At 51.1% G+C, this 14,867-nt stretch overlaps 5 protein-coding genes across 5 annotated transcripts; 2 read left to right on the forward strand and 3 right to left on the reverse strand.

Moving 5' to 3' along the window:
* Positions 1–421: 421 nt before the first annotated feature.
* Positions 422–2,644, forward strand: JCM6883_006656 (uncharacterized protein; the record flags this gene model as incomplete). The annotated part of the gene is made up of 4 exons (XM_076629677.1): positions 422–1,303; positions 1,363–1,833; positions 1,901–2,322; positions 2,383–2,644. The coding sequence occupies 4 exons, from the start codon at positions 422–424 to the stop codon at positions 2,642–2,644; spliced, it is 2,037 nt and encodes a 678-aa protein (XP_076490304.1).
* A 522-nt stretch (positions 2,645–3,166) lies between these two features.
* On the reverse strand, positions 3,167–5,731 carry JCM6883_006657 (GMC family oxidoreductase; the record flags this gene model as incomplete). The annotated part of the gene is made up of 11 exons (XM_076629678.1): positions 3,167–3,229; positions 3,298–3,433; positions 3,496–3,667; positions 3,730–3,802; positions 3,872–3,935; positions 4,009–4,204; positions 4,271–4,538; positions 4,607–4,761; positions 4,833–5,198; positions 5,261–5,503; positions 5,569–5,731. 11 exons carry the CDS (start codon positions 5,729–5,731, stop codon positions 3,167–3,169), a joined length of 1,899 nt encoding a protein of 632 aa, XP_076490305.1.
* A 781-nt stretch (positions 5,732–6,512) lies between these two features.
* Positions 6,513–8,209, reverse strand: SED5 (t-SNARE syntaxin; the record flags this gene model as incomplete). The annotated part of the gene is made up of 8 exons (XM_076629679.1): positions 6,513–6,563; positions 6,635–6,689; positions 6,758–6,930; positions 6,997–7,187; positions 7,430–7,508; positions 7,590–7,793; positions 7,872–7,918; positions 7,984–8,209. The coding sequence occupies 8 exons, from the start codon at positions 8,207–8,209 to the stop codon at positions 6,513–6,515; spliced, it is 1,026 nt and encodes a 341-aa protein (XP_076490306.1).
* Positions 8,210–9,068: 859 nt separating this feature from the next.
* On the reverse strand, positions 9,069–11,329 carry JCM6883_006659 (uncharacterized protein; the record flags this gene model as incomplete). Its single annotated transcript, XM_076629680.1, has 6 exons — positions 9,069–9,216; positions 9,289–9,404; positions 9,462–9,622; positions 9,683–9,770; positions 9,839–11,128; positions 11,255–11,329. The coding sequence occupies 6 exons, from the start codon at positions 11,327–11,329 to the stop codon at positions 9,069–9,071; spliced, it is 1,878 nt and encodes a 625-aa protein (XP_076490307.1).
* A 1,457-nt stretch (positions 11,330–12,786) lies between these two features.
* JCM6883_006660 (glycoside hydrolase family 18 protein) lies at positions 12,787–14,489 on the forward strand (the record flags this gene model as incomplete). Its single annotated transcript, XM_076629681.1, has 8 exons — positions 12,787–13,021; positions 13,116–13,491; positions 13,555–13,616; positions 13,677–13,804; positions 13,865–13,891; positions 13,964–14,116; positions 14,182–14,355; positions 14,418–14,489. 8 exons carry the CDS (start codon positions 12,787–12,789, stop codon positions 14,487–14,489), a joined length of 1,227 nt encoding a protein of 408 aa, XP_076490308.1.
* Between the last annotated feature and the right edge of the window lie 378 nt (positions 14,490–14,867).

A 14,867-nucleotide genomic window follows, 5' to 3' on the forward strand; every position in this document is an offset into this window, starting at 1 on the left:
ACCCTCGTTCGCCCACTTTTAGCCCCGAATCAAGCCGGAGCAGCATGACTTTTGACTCATCGTTCATCGGCCATGACAAGCGCATCCGAAGATCGCGAAGAGGAGAAGAACAGACGGTGTTGAATCTACATCTAAGTTAGTGGTTTCTCCGAGTTGAGAGCGTCGGAGCAGGAGTATTAGGGTCGGCATATGGAGAATAGCATGTTCGGAATATTATCTGCGATTGAGAGCTTGCGGCAAGTCGAAACGGTGGAGAGAGAGGCGAAAGAGGAGAACAGACTCTACAGCGCGAGGGCATTCTCTTATTCGAGTTTCATTTTGTAGTCGGCCATTTCAAATGCGTTATTTTTCACAAGAGGCATTTTCGCGAGCGAAGAAATTTCCCTCTCTCTCCTTTCATCACACTCGACCTCAACGCACGATGACAAACAACGACCTCAACGACGAGCACCCGAGTCTTCCCAGCTCTGATCCGCCTCTGTCCTCCGCCGTTCCCTCGACTTGCCCTCCCTCTCACTCCATCACTCCACCTGCTCAGCAGAGTCTCCTTTCTCGAACGAATACGACTATCTCAGATTCTGCACCGGCTCCACCCTCCGAACCATCGTTTTGGGACCGACTTCAGCACGAATTCTTCCCAAACCCGCTTAATCCCCTTGATTGTTATCCGGAATCGCTCAATGCAGGCTACACAGCTCCGGAGAGGTTGAAGATCAACCATGCCTATCACTCATGTGTCAAACGGATACGGAATATCGTCTTCGCTCCGACCTTGAACTCGCAACTTCAAGCAAAAGCCGACGATTTCTTCAACTCGAAGAAGTCTACTTTGGAGACGCTCAAGGAGGAGCCGATAGACCACTTCCCAGGATATTATCGAAGGCGACTCGACAAGGACCCTCACATGTGGCGGATCTACACGCGCGACATCGAAACTTACGGGAGACTTACTTTGCTCACCGATCTCATTCGCGACATCTTACCCCTTTTCGATCGAGCGTTCGGAGAGCCGACTCCGACGAGAACGAGCGTTTTGGACGGACATCCAAAGTACAAGCCGAATGATACGATTACAGTTCACACATCATTGGACGGAGGGACGTTCACGGAGCGCACTGCCGTCGTTCTGGATTCTACGGGCATCGGATCGACCATGTTGAACGAAGGATTCGCTTCGAAACTCCACTCTATCTTGTCGGAACCCTACCCGCGCCACGAGGAGCTACGAGGTATTTTCTCAGGGGACGACCTCGTTCGCGGAAATCGTGGATGGGACTCTGACTCGGCAGCTCGCTTGGTCAAGGTCAGTTTTTGCGTCTTCACTTGCTCTGAGTCTCCTTTACTGATGGTCCCGTCGCGTAGATCACGGCGGCTGCGATGGAGCACGATTGCAAGTTCTTCATTTTCTTCGACTCAGCTTCATTTCAAATCGGACAATCTTGCGAAATCGCTGGGTCGGCGGGGCGAAACGAATACGGCGATACTCAATACGACATTCTCATCGGACCTCTCGAACGGTTCAAGTTTCGTGACGACTTTCGAAAGACGATGCCTCACGGGTTAGAGCCGACAGAGGAATACCTGGCGAAGCTGAAGGACTGGAGTGACGTTCAAGGCACAGAAGACAAGACAGAGCTCCTCCAAATCATGATCTGTCTCCACTGCAAGGACGCCTTCAAAGACATCGACAACGAATATCGCTCGACGCTCGAAGAAGCCGAAGAACTGCTCAAGAAGTACGAAGGATCGATGAGTGGACACGGCTCTCTGGCGATGGAGAATATCGGTTGCAAGTGCTCACCGAAGGAAGAGGAACGCGTTGCTGATTCTCCAGTAAGCCCTTCTGACTCTTTCTCGAGCTTGTCGATTCGAGTTGATCTTCTTACACTCTCGCCACCAGATTACCTTCGAGTTCGTGGACGGCGCACCATCCGCCCACTTCTGCGCTCGAACCAAGTTCACCAGCGAAGCAGTCGGAGTACAACTTCCTCGAACGATCATTCTCGCCAAACGCTTCGCTCGAGGACTCACTTCAGACGTTTATCGACCAATTACACCTTCTCTCCCTCTCGTTGTCAAGTTTGCTTCTGTTTGGGGCGTCGACTTCAAAACGAATCGCTACAGGGAAGACGGATCGGATGGAGCGTTCAACGAGGCAACCCTTCTCTCGGATCAGCTTTCGACGCCAATCCTTCGACGTTACATTGTTCGACTGATCTATTTCGCCGAGAATGAAGAACGGGAGTATGACAGCGTCGTCACTGTTCTGGAGGATTGGGGAGAGCCTGTCGACAGTTTTGCCGAGCTCGAAGCAGAAGCAAAGTGAGTCCTCTGTCTTAGGCTATAGCGTGACGTTGCTGAACTCGCATCTGACGTCGACAGGAAACATCTCGCCGTCGGTATCAACTTGATTCACCGACACGGAGTTTTGCACGGTGACTTGGAGGCTAGGAATGTCGTCCGCAAGCCAGGGTCATTACCCAAATTCATCGACTTCGGCAACGCCGAGAGTCACGATTGTCCCGGTTCCGACTGCTCGGAGCTGAAAGAGTTTTACAGCGAGCTTCAAATCGATTCGGAGGAGGAAAAGCAAGAGATCTTCGACATTGCTTCGAGATTATGGTCATCTCGGCACTCTCAGTAGACATTCTCAAGCTTGATCTCTCTTCGTTCAACTGTATAACTCCTTTCTTCTTCCATCTACAATTGGTATCGTCGATTGATTCAAAGACCTTTATTTTGCAAACTTGCGCTTTGACCGTCTTTCGAGCGGCTTCACTGAAGCAGATTCAGCAAGCTTCGACGACCATCCAACAACACGCCTCGCCTCGAAGTAAAGGATTCGCAGTCGGAGTGATTGATGCTCGGCAAAGAGAAAGCGACCTCGAATCCTGTTTGTCGACACATTGAGCGGAAAGCTTAGGTTGCGACTCAATCCGAGATCTTGCTTCGATAGAACATCTGGAGCTGAAATCTTGCATTCACAGACAGTAACGAGAGGGAGATATAGAAAGAAAAAGGTGTGAATAAATAGAACGAATTGAGCAGTTGGGTATCCTACGTAATTATAAAGGTTGCGAGAAACGGCTAGTTGCGGTGTGAGCGTGAGTAAACGAGAGAGCAAGAGATATCTAGGAGTGAAAGGCGAGAGAAAGGAGAAATCGGATCAAGCTTTTTGTCGCATGAGATCAGCTGCTTTCTCTGCAATTGCGTAAGCGGTCGATTGAGGCTGTAGAGATCATAAGATGTCAGTTTCGCCCAGCGAGAGGGACAAAGAAGGCAGAGGAAATAGCTTACGTGAGTCGAAACGTGCATCGGCATAACTGAAAGGTCGACAACGCGGAGGTTCGATGTACCATGAACGATCAAGTTCTCGTCGACGACTCCTTGATCGTTACGGGCTCCCATCTTGGCGGTCCCGATCGGGTGGTATCTGCGACACGCGAGTCAGGGTCAATTTCGCGCGCAGTCGGAGGAGAGTAGATTTGGACTCACTCGGTACGAACGACGTTTTCGATCCAATCTTCGAGCTGTTGTTCAGATTGAACTTCAGGTCCAGGTTCGGCTTCCGAATCGATGTATTGCGAGAGAGCGTCGGTTTTTGCGAGCTCGCGAAGGAATTGAGCAGCTCGCATCAAGTAGAATTTGTCGATATCGGCTTGAAGGTCTGCGAGAAGGAGAAGACGGGTCAGCGTGATCCACAGAAGAAGACCGGGAGGTAGAGCTTACATTGAGGATCAATGTTGGGGTAAGCTTTGGGATCGTTCGAAGCGATGTGAATAGAGCCGCGAGAGAACGATTTCTACATACAAAGATGTGGATCAGTATAGGCTCAATTCGTTTCAGTCACGGCCGGAGAGGAATACCTTACCTGTGCGCAAGCGGCGAGAGAGAGGTAAGGAACGTTGGGTTCGCCAGCAGCATTAGCTCCGAAGCTGTAAGGTCAACACCAGGCGGTCAGCACACGGAAGACGCGATCGCGAGAGGGAGGAGGGGAAGTCGACTCACTAGACGTTGATCGCAAGGAACTCCATGATCGGAGATCCAGCTTTGACCTGAGCGATTTGTTGCTCGACTTGCGCAGTAGGAATATTGCTCGAGCTTTTAAGCCTGTTCATCATCGTGAGAGCACGAGAGTGATCGCTCGCGTTGAGGAGAGTTTGCGAGTCGAGGTAAGCGAGAGTCGAAAGTTCTTGCGTCAAGACTGTTTCGGGCACGAGGAGATCAGGCGTCGGTACGGAGACACCCAAGCGTGGAGAATCTGACTCACTGCCTTTACCGAGTGCCCATTCGGCGAGAGCAGCGCCGGCAAGAATCGGGTTCGCACCGATTGCATCAAGCGTCTTCGATCCTTCCTTGAGCTTTTCGACGACGACGATTGCGGGATGGTCGGCGAGGTTCTCTCCTACTCCAGGCAAGTCGACGACCGAGTTGATGCCCTTCGACTCGAGGAAAGAAGCGTCTCCGATTCCTGACAATTCGAGAAGTTGAGGGGTTTGAATCGATCCGGCACTGAGAATGACTTCTCGAGTAGCACTCTATTCGACGAGGAATGACTGTCAGCTCGCTTGAATGGAGGGTAAGAGAATGAAAGACGATGGCTTACAGCTGAAAAGGTATGCCCGGTGGTAATGTTCGCAAAGGTGAATTCGACTCCCGTCGCCTTCACGTTGTCCTTGTTCGTTGTATCGAAGAGTACACGAGTCGCTTGCATCCCTGGAAGGACGCACAAGTTGGACCTTGTGAGCCAGATGGGATCGACTGCGACGAACGAGAGAACGGAGAAGTCAGCGAGCTGTTCGTTTAGACTGAGGCGAGGATTTCGTGCTCACTGTAGGCAGTTTGAGAAGTAACTCGTCGCTCGTTGAGGAGTCCTCCTTTTCCGATCGTCGATTGAGACCATGCGACTCCATCCATCTTTCCATCGTTCAAGTCATTCGCGACAGAGACTCCCATCTTCTGAATCCCTTCGTAGAACCCGGTGAATTGATCCGAGATATAGGGCGAGAAGGAGATTTGAACAGGTCCTGAGGTACCGTGAACGCTCGCGTCGTAGACGGGTTGAGCGTTTTGGTTGTTCGAGGAAGGAGTCGAGAATTTTTCACTCTTCTTGAAGTAAGGTAGGAGAGAGTTCCAGTTCCATCCTTTCGCACCGAGTGCGTCCCAACTATCGTAATCTGACTTGTGTCCTCGAGTCCCTGATCAAAGTGACGATTCGTGGGTTTTCGCACGCCAGGAAGAGAGACGGATATTGACTCACAAGCCATAAAGTTCAACGCCGAACTCCCGCCGAGGATCTTCCCCCGGGGCCAGTATACTCTCCTTCCCTTCGCGTGCTCCTGTGGCTGAGTGTAGAAAGCCCAATCGATGTCGGTGTTGAAAGTCGTTCCAGCTAAACCCGGAACGACGACTCCAGGCGTCAACGGCTGCCAAGTGCCGGCTTCGAGGACGAGAACCGAGAATGTTGGCTCTTCTGATAGTCGAGAGGCGACGGCGAGACCAGCTGCAGAGGCAAGACGGAGTCAGCTTCGTTCTTTCTTCCGTTCGAAAGCGAGATCGACGACTTACCATTTCCACCTCCAACGACAATGTGAGTATACTCCTGCTTCAAGACTCGTTGAACGAGGTCGTTGTCATTTGCGTCGATTCGTCCAAAGTGAGGGAGTTTGATAGCTTCGGTGGAGGAGGGGACGAGGGCGAGGAGAAGGGAGAACGCGACGGCCGACTTCATACTATCGGGTAGACGCAGGTAAAGAGCCTGAAAGATTGACTAGAGGTGAGATGTCGACGACGGAGAGAGTGATAGCCTCAAAGGGCGTGAGCTGAAGAGACAAGTCGACGACGATTGAAAGATGCAAATCGGGAGGAAAGAAACTCTCCTTTGCCCTCGCTCGTTCCATCGTCTCCTTCCGTTCTTCTCCCGCGCAGATCTTCGAGCATTTCGATTCATGCGAGGCAGATGAAAAGAAACTTCGGCGCTGCTGAATCGATTGAATCCCCGAAATCTTCCAAAGCACGAACCTTTCTCCTCGCTCCTGTTGGCATCCGGACCGGGGAAGCGACAAAGTTCGCTTTCTTGCCAGACGACGTTCCGAGCGTTGTGAATAAAGGAGGTCGTTATAGAGTTGCAGGACGTGTCTAATCAGGCCAGGAAACGCGCGAGGAGTCGTGTGCATCGCTTCACGTAAGCGAAAAAGAGCAGGATCCCGATGACTGTAGTCCGACGTAGGTGCCGAACGAGCGAGATCCGTCCGAAGCGAAAGAGTGGGAGGAAGGAGAAGAAGAAGAATTCGAACGCGAGGATCGCTCTTAAGCCAACTGATTTTCGAGGCTAGTGCGACAGTTGTACAAGAGAGCTTCCGATGAACACGTAGGCTGAGGCTGGTCATCAGCGAGAGAGACGAATTCAGACTTCTCGCAAACGAGTTTTTATCTCGCAGAAGGTAAGGGCAAGCAAGCGAGTGCGATGAGACGCTATGCAAGGGGCTTTCCACAGACAACAAAAGAGAAGACTACGAGACTAAGACGAATACGAGGAAGAATATGATCAAAACTCCGAAAACCTGAGGAATTCGAAAGGAAAGTCAGCAAACGTGAACGTTTATGAGCGAGACACGTTGAACTATTAGCGCACCTTTAGCATCAACCATCGATTTGAAGATACGCTCGCGTAATATCTCAGCAATTCCCTGTCGAGCGCGAGAAACAGGTCAGTTTCGATCTTACGACTCGAGGTCGAAATGGCAGAAAGACATACGATTGAGCTCCTGTAACGTTCGCGGCGATATCTTCGGTGTCCGCGTCGATCCTCGTCACTTGTTCACCTTGTACCGCGACCATGTGAGCGAGTTGAGAGAAAATTTGTCCAAGCTCAGCTACGGTCGATTCGATGGTTTCGATAGCGGTAGATCGTGACGACAGGTATTGATCCTGCGTGCATCGAAAGGGGTGAGTCACCAGCGAAAGAGGGGACAAACAGGAAAAGAGAAAGCTCACAACTCCTTGTTGCTGAGCCAATTCCATCTGCATATAACCTCCTTCTGCTGCTCCTAGCTGACTGTCTGTCGGCGCACCGAAATCAAGCGCCAAGAAGTCTCCGCCAGCGCCATTCGAGGTCGCTTTTCCTTTTCCCTTCTCTCCCGCTGTCAAAGCGTTGCTCGTTGTCGGAGGTCGGTACAAAGGTGAATCTGTATAATTGGAAGGGTATGGATGGGAGGAGGTTGAACCGGATGCAGGAGGGTCGTAAGGGGAACGCGGGTTTGAAGGTGCGGTGCGAGAACGGAGGACTTTGTGTGAGTTTTCGAAAATCAAATCAGAATCAAGTCATTTCGAAAGAGGGTCGCTTGGGGATCGAGATGAGGGGCAGAACCGATCCAAGGAAGATCCGGCTGGAAGGGAGGAACTGAACGAAAGAAAAGAAGAAACTTACCGGAAGGAGGTGCAGCTCGAGGATTCGCTCCTCCAGAGTACGTGAATTGTTCTGTTCGATCTCGAGAAGCTTTCATGTTCTACGATTGAGCACGAAATCATGACGAATCAGCTCTGTGCACCTGACAATCGGAGATGTCTGAGTGAAACGTTAAGCTTACCTGCGTCCTAATCTCCAATACATCCTTGAACCCGATCGTAGTATCCGCCAACTTTGTCTGTAGCATCGTGACGACGTTTTTGTTGTGTTCGCTCACTTGTTTGCTACCCGCTCCAGAATTGAGATTCGTTTGGGTGAAAGTTTGCAGTTGCGCGATTTGTTGGTTCAGCGCGGCGATATCTTGCTTGATGATATAGGTGAGCTCCTGTTAGTCGTAAGAATCACAAACGAGGTTAAGTATCTCTCGCAACTCGTGAAGAAATTCGAAAGAATGAAAACTGACGCTAATCTCGACGGGTCGATCGTCGAACAGCGTTTTCCGTTTCGCGACTGTGAAGCATCGGCGACTGTCAGTAATCGCCCTCAGCAAGCGGACCAAGAAGAAGTACACTCACGTTGAGCCAGTTTCTCGAGTTTCCCCGTCGTCCCTTGAATGTCTTTCCCAATCTTGGCCGCCATTCTCGCGAATTCGCTTCTCTGACCTCCTGCTTTGTTCGCGCCTTCATTCCGTGGTAGTAGAGGTTGTTGAGCTGAAGAAGGAGAAGCTGACGAGATTCGAAACGCGGCAGATTCGACCGCTGCGCGGAATTCGGGTGTACGATCGAAGTATGGTCGTGACATGTCGTCGGCAAAGTGCTGCACCGATCAGCAGAGGAGGAAGGCGAGGGGAGAGCGCAGAGTTCCGGGAGTTATTGATGACGAGAAAGGGTACCGTTTGCGGGACGAGATGCTGGCTTTCGTGTGTCGGGGCTGATCTGAGCGAGATCTGAAGTGCTCGACTCGCTGTGTGTGTGTTTCAGGAGAGAAGGCGTTGAGTGGGGATGGAAAGAGAATGATCGCGTCGACGTCGAAACAAAACAATGGACTGGATGTCTCTCGCACGCAAATGCCATAGATGAGGAAGGTAGGACGTTATTGCACAGTATAGCGAGCCGAGAAAACGAACGAGAGAAACGGATAGGAAAAGCTCGAAATGGAAAAGAATAGTCGGAAACCTCAAAACAGAACGGGAAAGAAACGAGGAGAAGGGGAGGACTATGCACGGGTAGGGAGAAGGGAAGGAAGAAGCGAGAAGATAGTTGGGGAACATACAATAGGGGAAAGGAGATTTTCGGAGAGGGCAAGACAGGGGAAACGAAACATAGTCCTTCAATAGGGGAGGGAGAGCGAGCGAAGTTGTGTATAAGGGTATCGAGCGAGCCAAGAAAGAAAAGATCAACAAGAGAGAGACGGAAGGGAAACACATTAAGAACGAGAGAGAATGGGAAGAGAGCAAGGGGGAGATTTTTGCTCGACAGCTGACGAGCGAGTGTCGAATGGAAAGGGTTGGGGTATCTTCACCCTGACCTCCTGCAAAGAGATGATCGGTCGAGGGCGAGTGACGAAAATAATATGGCGTAGGTTTGAATGCTGGACTGAGAGTGGAATAACGGTTGCAAAGGATCCTGCCGGTAAATCGACAACAACATCTTTTATCGTTCTAGATCTGGTTGAATACGTCGTCGGTACCGTTCTCTGATGGTTGAGCGAGGTGCTGATATAGTCCTGCATCGAGGACGCTCCGAACATCGTCGACCGTCGAAAGATCCGTCAGGAAAGGAACAAGGTCGGTGAGCTCAGTGTCGTGACTATTGTCCAGCGAGACGAGAGTTATCAGTGAGGAAATCGTGACAGTTGCGGGAGCGGGAGATTAGACTTACGGATCGTTGAACCAACTCGAAATCGGAACAGCGTTATTGACGTGGAAAACGTAGGAAGCAGGCGAGTTATCGATGATGATACATTCATCGATAGGTCGTCCGAGTTGCGAGAGATCCTACAAGAGAATTTGTGAGCTACTTTCGAGTATAGAACTAGAATAGGTTGGATTTACCTTGACGTAGTTTCCTTTGTTATTGTAACAGCTTTCTCGGAACAAGCGATGCTTGACGACTCGGTGAATGTCAAGCTGGTCGAGGACTGGATCGGCGTATTTCGACAGGGAAGCGGTAAACACGACAACCTCGTAGATTTCTCCCATTGCTTTCAAGAAACCTGACGACAGAGATGGGTCAGCCTATCTTCAAGATGAGAACAGAAGAGGAGGGAGCTCACCATCGACTCCGGGACGTTTGATAACGTAGACATTGTGGAATTGATTCTCGATCTCGACGGGAACGACGTAATCGGCTTGATGAACCATCTACGAGAAAGTCGCAGCGACATGGTCAGTCAAAGAATTGCCAGGTTTAAAAGAGAGCGGAGACTGACCTTGAAACTCGAATGAACGAGGGTTTCGTCCAGATCCAAAACTAAACATTTCCTGCCTTTCAAATCCGCGCTCAATTCCTCCAATAACGGATGAGGTAACCCGTCTTCTCCAATCGGAATTCCAACTCCACCTCTTGCGATCAGACTTTGTTCCTCGTCCTCCTCTTCTTCTTCCGGGTATTCTTCCTCCTCATCTTCCTCACTTCCGTCTTCTGAAGTTTCGGAGGAATCTCCACCTCCAGCGAGAATGATCCCACCCTGTCGTGCACCAGGTTCCGGCACCGAAGTGATGATTCCATCGGTTCCGGATGAGTGAGGATGTTTTCCGCTCTTTCTTCTTCGAGATTTCGGGGCGACGGCGGGAGGAGATGCGAGAAGAGTCGCTTGACCAGGAGGAACGACTGCTCCGGAAGTGACACCTTCAGTTTCTTCTCGAGGGAGAGTAACGCCTTGAGGAGAAGGAGAGGAAGAAGGAGGAGGAGCGGCGATCGGAGTTGAAGGGGAAGCAGCGACGAGGGGTTCAGTCGAAGGAGGAGTGATCGTCTTCTCAGGTTCGATAGGGGCAGAGGGGGAAGTCGAAGTCGGCTCGATGGGCGACTTCTCATCGATGGATTTCTCGCTTGATTGTGAAACTGGTTCCGATTGAGCGACCTTTTCACTCTTCGGGTTCGCTTGAGTGGCCGGAGTCGAGGTGGTGGTCGAGACGGGCTTCTTTTGCGTATTAGGTGAGTGAGCGTGATCATCGTGACCCGGATCCGAGATGCAGGGAACGCAGGCAAAGAGGAAAGAGAATGGTCCTTTCCGTTTCTTCTTGGGAGTTTTCGAGACGGTGGTCGGTTTCGAGGTCGAAGTAGAAGGAACTGCACGAGAAGTATTCGCGGTCGTGGTGTTGGGGGGAGCAGCAGATGGGGAGGCGGAAGAAGTAACGGGTTTCGAGGCCGAAACGGGTTTTGAACTGGCGGTTTCACTCGAATTTGCCGTCGTCGACGCCGTCGTTGCTGTCTTTTCGTCCTCCTTCTGATCCCTTGCTACGTTCCCTGCATTCACCGATTCCTCCTTCGAGTTTGAAGTCGTTGTTATTGTCGACGAAGGAAGGACCTCTCCTCCTTGTGCGGCACTCGTTCCAGCGGGTGCTCCCAAGGCGATTGGCGCACCTTCTACCGCTCCATGTTCGGCCGGAGTTTGGTTCGGGAGAGAAGCAGTGCTGGGTCTCTTGGCTGCTTTCGGAGGTCGAACGGGAGGGGAAGAAGTCGCAGTCGTCGAACTCTCTGCTACGGTTTTCGAGGTAGACTTTCAAGAGGATATAGTATCAGCACAGTGCGTGTGAAAGGGAGCAGGTGATTGTCGAAAGTGGGGGGGACACAAAACAAGGGAGAGAGGCGAGAGAGGGGGGCAGGAAGATAAGGGACAACTCACTGGCTCAGCCGCGGTGGAGATGATAGTAGATTGATCCGACGTTGTTGCTGGTACAGCCTCTGTAGAGGCCGACATGCTTTGGAGTGGAAGAGGCGGTTTCGAAGGGAAGGGGAGACGAAACGGGAAGGAAACAAGCGAGAAGAACCGAAAGTTTGATCAATCGAAGGTGCTAGAGGGGTTGCTAGGTGTGTTGAGTTGTTGAATCTACGGAGTCGTTCGAGTGGGCGGGCTTGTCGTGGTGAGGAGACAAGAGGAAGACGAGTCGGCGAAATCCCCGATCGTCGCTCAACCAACTTTGTCTCTCCAACATCTCTCGATTCATTCACTATTCACTTCCGACGAGTTCCATATGCTCGAGGACGATGGAGCTGCGCGCGGCGTCCCCGATCGTTTGGCATTCGCTTCGTTACCTTCGATTCTCGCTCTTTCGCTTTGGAACGCTCTTGTCGTCTTATAGCTGCCTCTGGTCTCGTGAACTCTGGCTCACGAGGAATATATACTTCAAAGATGCCCGGAGCCACGGTCAAAGTCCGATCATTCCCCCGTCACCGCTCAGAGGTTCTGTTCTCTTAGTTTCGCTCTCATTTTCGTTGACACGCTTTCGGGTCCCAGGCTGCTATCGCTACCTTGAGTTCTCGGGACGTCTCTCTGCGTTCTCGAGGATTCGATATAAGCGCTATCTCATTGATCTGAGCCTTCGTTTGAGGTAACGAAAAGACGGCTTCAGCATTCAGCCTGACGGTGAGCGGATCTACAAATGCACGAGGACAACGTTCTAACGCTGACAGTCATATGACATCGAGGAACAGCAACCGTCGGACCCTACGGACGAGGCCAATCGTGGCAAAACAGATTCTCGAACAACTCCCTCGCACTGGCATCTCGCGAAAGTCAAGGCTACACCAGATCGCGTTCGTGCTTATCTTCTGTGGCGTATGAGACCCACAAAGAAAGCTTGACTCGCACGCGAGGCCACTGGAAAAAGCTGCACCAGTTTTTGCGCGAATCGACAAGAACTCAACACGATACCTCGTCCCCGTTGTCGTCTGAGTCCACTCGCCTGGCAAGCCCGTGTGCGAAGTTATTTGTCGAGCTCAGCTTGAGGTCGGCCAAACAAGAGCCTGAAGTAGTCACGTCGTCAAAAACGGGACAGCTTTGGTCAGTTGCGCTCGCACCTTGTTGCGTTCGTTCGCGTTTTCCCCTTGTTCCCTTGTTTTCGCGCTCGGGAACGCAACGAAGAGCTTGTCACCTCGATAGACAAAGGCAACTCCAAGTCGACCTCGGTGAAGATCGTGCGACAAGTCTCGAATTCGTTTCTGCAGGAGTTTTGGCAAAACTTCGTCGCTTCGACCGCTTCTCTTCTTTCTTCCCCGTTCCTCATCTGTTACTCTACATTCGAAAGTCAGGGCTGGTCCCACGAAACGTATTCAAACCTCACGCACCTCGACATTCCGATCATTCAACATTCGAAAACTCCAAATTGCCTCTTCTTCTCTTCATTCGACCAAACTCCTCCAACAACTCCGCCCGCCATGTTGCTGAGTTTACCGACCCTTGTCACTCTTTTCACCAGCATCACCGTCACGCTCGCTGCTTCCTCCCCGGCTCGATTGGACCATTCATCTTCAACGCACGCTCCTCGTTCCTTCTCACCTCGTGCAGCAATCTGCCCACCGAAGATCTTCTCTCAGTACTATCCTGCCTGGACGAATGCTCAAACTCCTTCACAGATCGATTGGAAGAGAGGAGATGTTGTTTTTTATTTCGGTGTGTTTGATGACCCTTTCCTCGTTCCCCTCGTCGTCCGAAGCGGTCCAGAACCGCTCAATCAGAGATTGACAATGTATTTTGTGCGCACCAGCTTCACCCACCACGAAAGACGGTCTCGCGCTCCCCGTCGGATCAACCCTCGAAGGTCTGAAGAAATTCGTTGCTGCAGCAAAGACCGCTGGGAAGAAACCTGGTCTCACTCTAGGAGGTTGGGAAGGATCTCAATACTTCTCGAATCTTGTCGCCACGGTGAAGAATCGAGACAAGTTCGCTCAAACCGTCAAAACTTGGGTCACTACCTATGGATTCACCTCCGTGTCCTTCGATTGGGAGTTCATCGGTAAACAAGGAGCTGGAAATAACGTCGTGAGATCGACCGATGCGGCAAACCTCATCAAGTTCTTCACTCTCCTCAGGACGACTCTCGGGACTGGAATCACGATCTCTGCAGATGTACCGGCTGGAGGGTTCGTCTGTGCTCTAGTCACTCGGCAGCGTGTACCGAGCTGATGCAATCTATGAATGAACAGTATCACCGGAGCTGATGGGCAAAAGATGACGGATCTAAGGAAATTCGCAGCTAATCTCGACTGTAAGTTTCTTCGCACTCTCTCGCTCGTCTCGTTAGCTGACTCCTTCAATGTTGTCCTAGACATCGCACTCATGACCTATGACTTCTACGGGCCCTGGTCTTCTACCAGCGGACCTCACTCGGCTTTGTACACGTGCAATTCGAGCTCGTACAGTATCGATCAAAGCGTAAAGGATTGGACTAGCTGGGTAAGTCGCTCTCGGTCTCAATAATGAGAAAGAGGAGACTAACGCTGTTGTCTACTACAGGGTGTTCCCGCCTGCAAACTGCTCCTCGTGAGTCGCTCAAACTCAGCTCACAGGTTTCCCTTCGCTGCGTGACTTACTCTTCTCTCGCTGTTCCAATAGGGCGTTCCTGGATACTCTCACCGCTTCAAGACTGCCAGCAAGAAACTCGCGACCACGACTTACAATGGCTCGCCTTCGATCTCGTTCCAATCTCTCGCTTCTCCCAAAATCGACGACGCTACGCCAACGACGAAAGAACTCGTTTCTCAGAAAGTACGTTTCTCGTCAGAGAATTATCTCGACTGTGTACAAAATTGACCTTTTCTCGCATGTGACAGCTCTTGAGTTCCGACCTCTCGAAAGGACTCGCTGGCTACACTCGTTACTTTGATAATTGCACCCAGACTCCACTCCTGTTCAACCCTTCCTCGCGAATCTTCATCACCTATGAAGATAACGCCAGCTTCAAAGCGAAAGGCAATTTTGCGAAACAGAAAGGACTCGCTGGAATCGTTCGTTCTCTTTTTCCATCTCTTCAATCGTGGGACTTCATTGATCTAAGAGTCGTCTGCAGGCTGTATACGACTCAACTGGTCCCACCGCGAGTATGTTCAATGCGATCGCCTCCGGTTTTGGACACGCTTAATTGTCTCCTTTTACCCTTTCCCTTCTTCGATACCCACGCTCTCGACGCACGTCGCGCTTCTCGTCTCTTAACTGGATTCCACTTTACACCGGATAGACCCTCGCAATATCTCTTACTTCGTCTTTCTTATCGTTTTCCACCTTTTTATTCTTACCTTTTACCAACGACTCTTACCCGACGCTTAGCGTTCACGTCGCAACGACGACTTATGTTCTACTACCTCAAGGACCGGTCGTTTGAGAAGAAGCGTCAACGAGAGCTACGAAGCTCGCCTTTCGCTAAATGCGAATCGATCATCTGGATATATAAAACCGTCGATTTACAGGTACAAAATGTCGTTGGAACAGCTGAACGTAAGAAGTATAGTGTAAGACAGAA

This window comes from Sporobolomyces salmoneus (genome assembly GCF_050403485.1).
Source record: "Sporobolomyces salmoneus JCM6883 DNA, S_salmoneus_JCM6883_v1_ctg6, whole genome shotgun sequence".
Lineage (NCBI taxonomy): Eukaryota > Fungi > Basidiomycota > Microbotryomycetes > Sporidiobolales > Sporidiobolaceae > Sporobolomyces > Sporobolomyces salmoneus.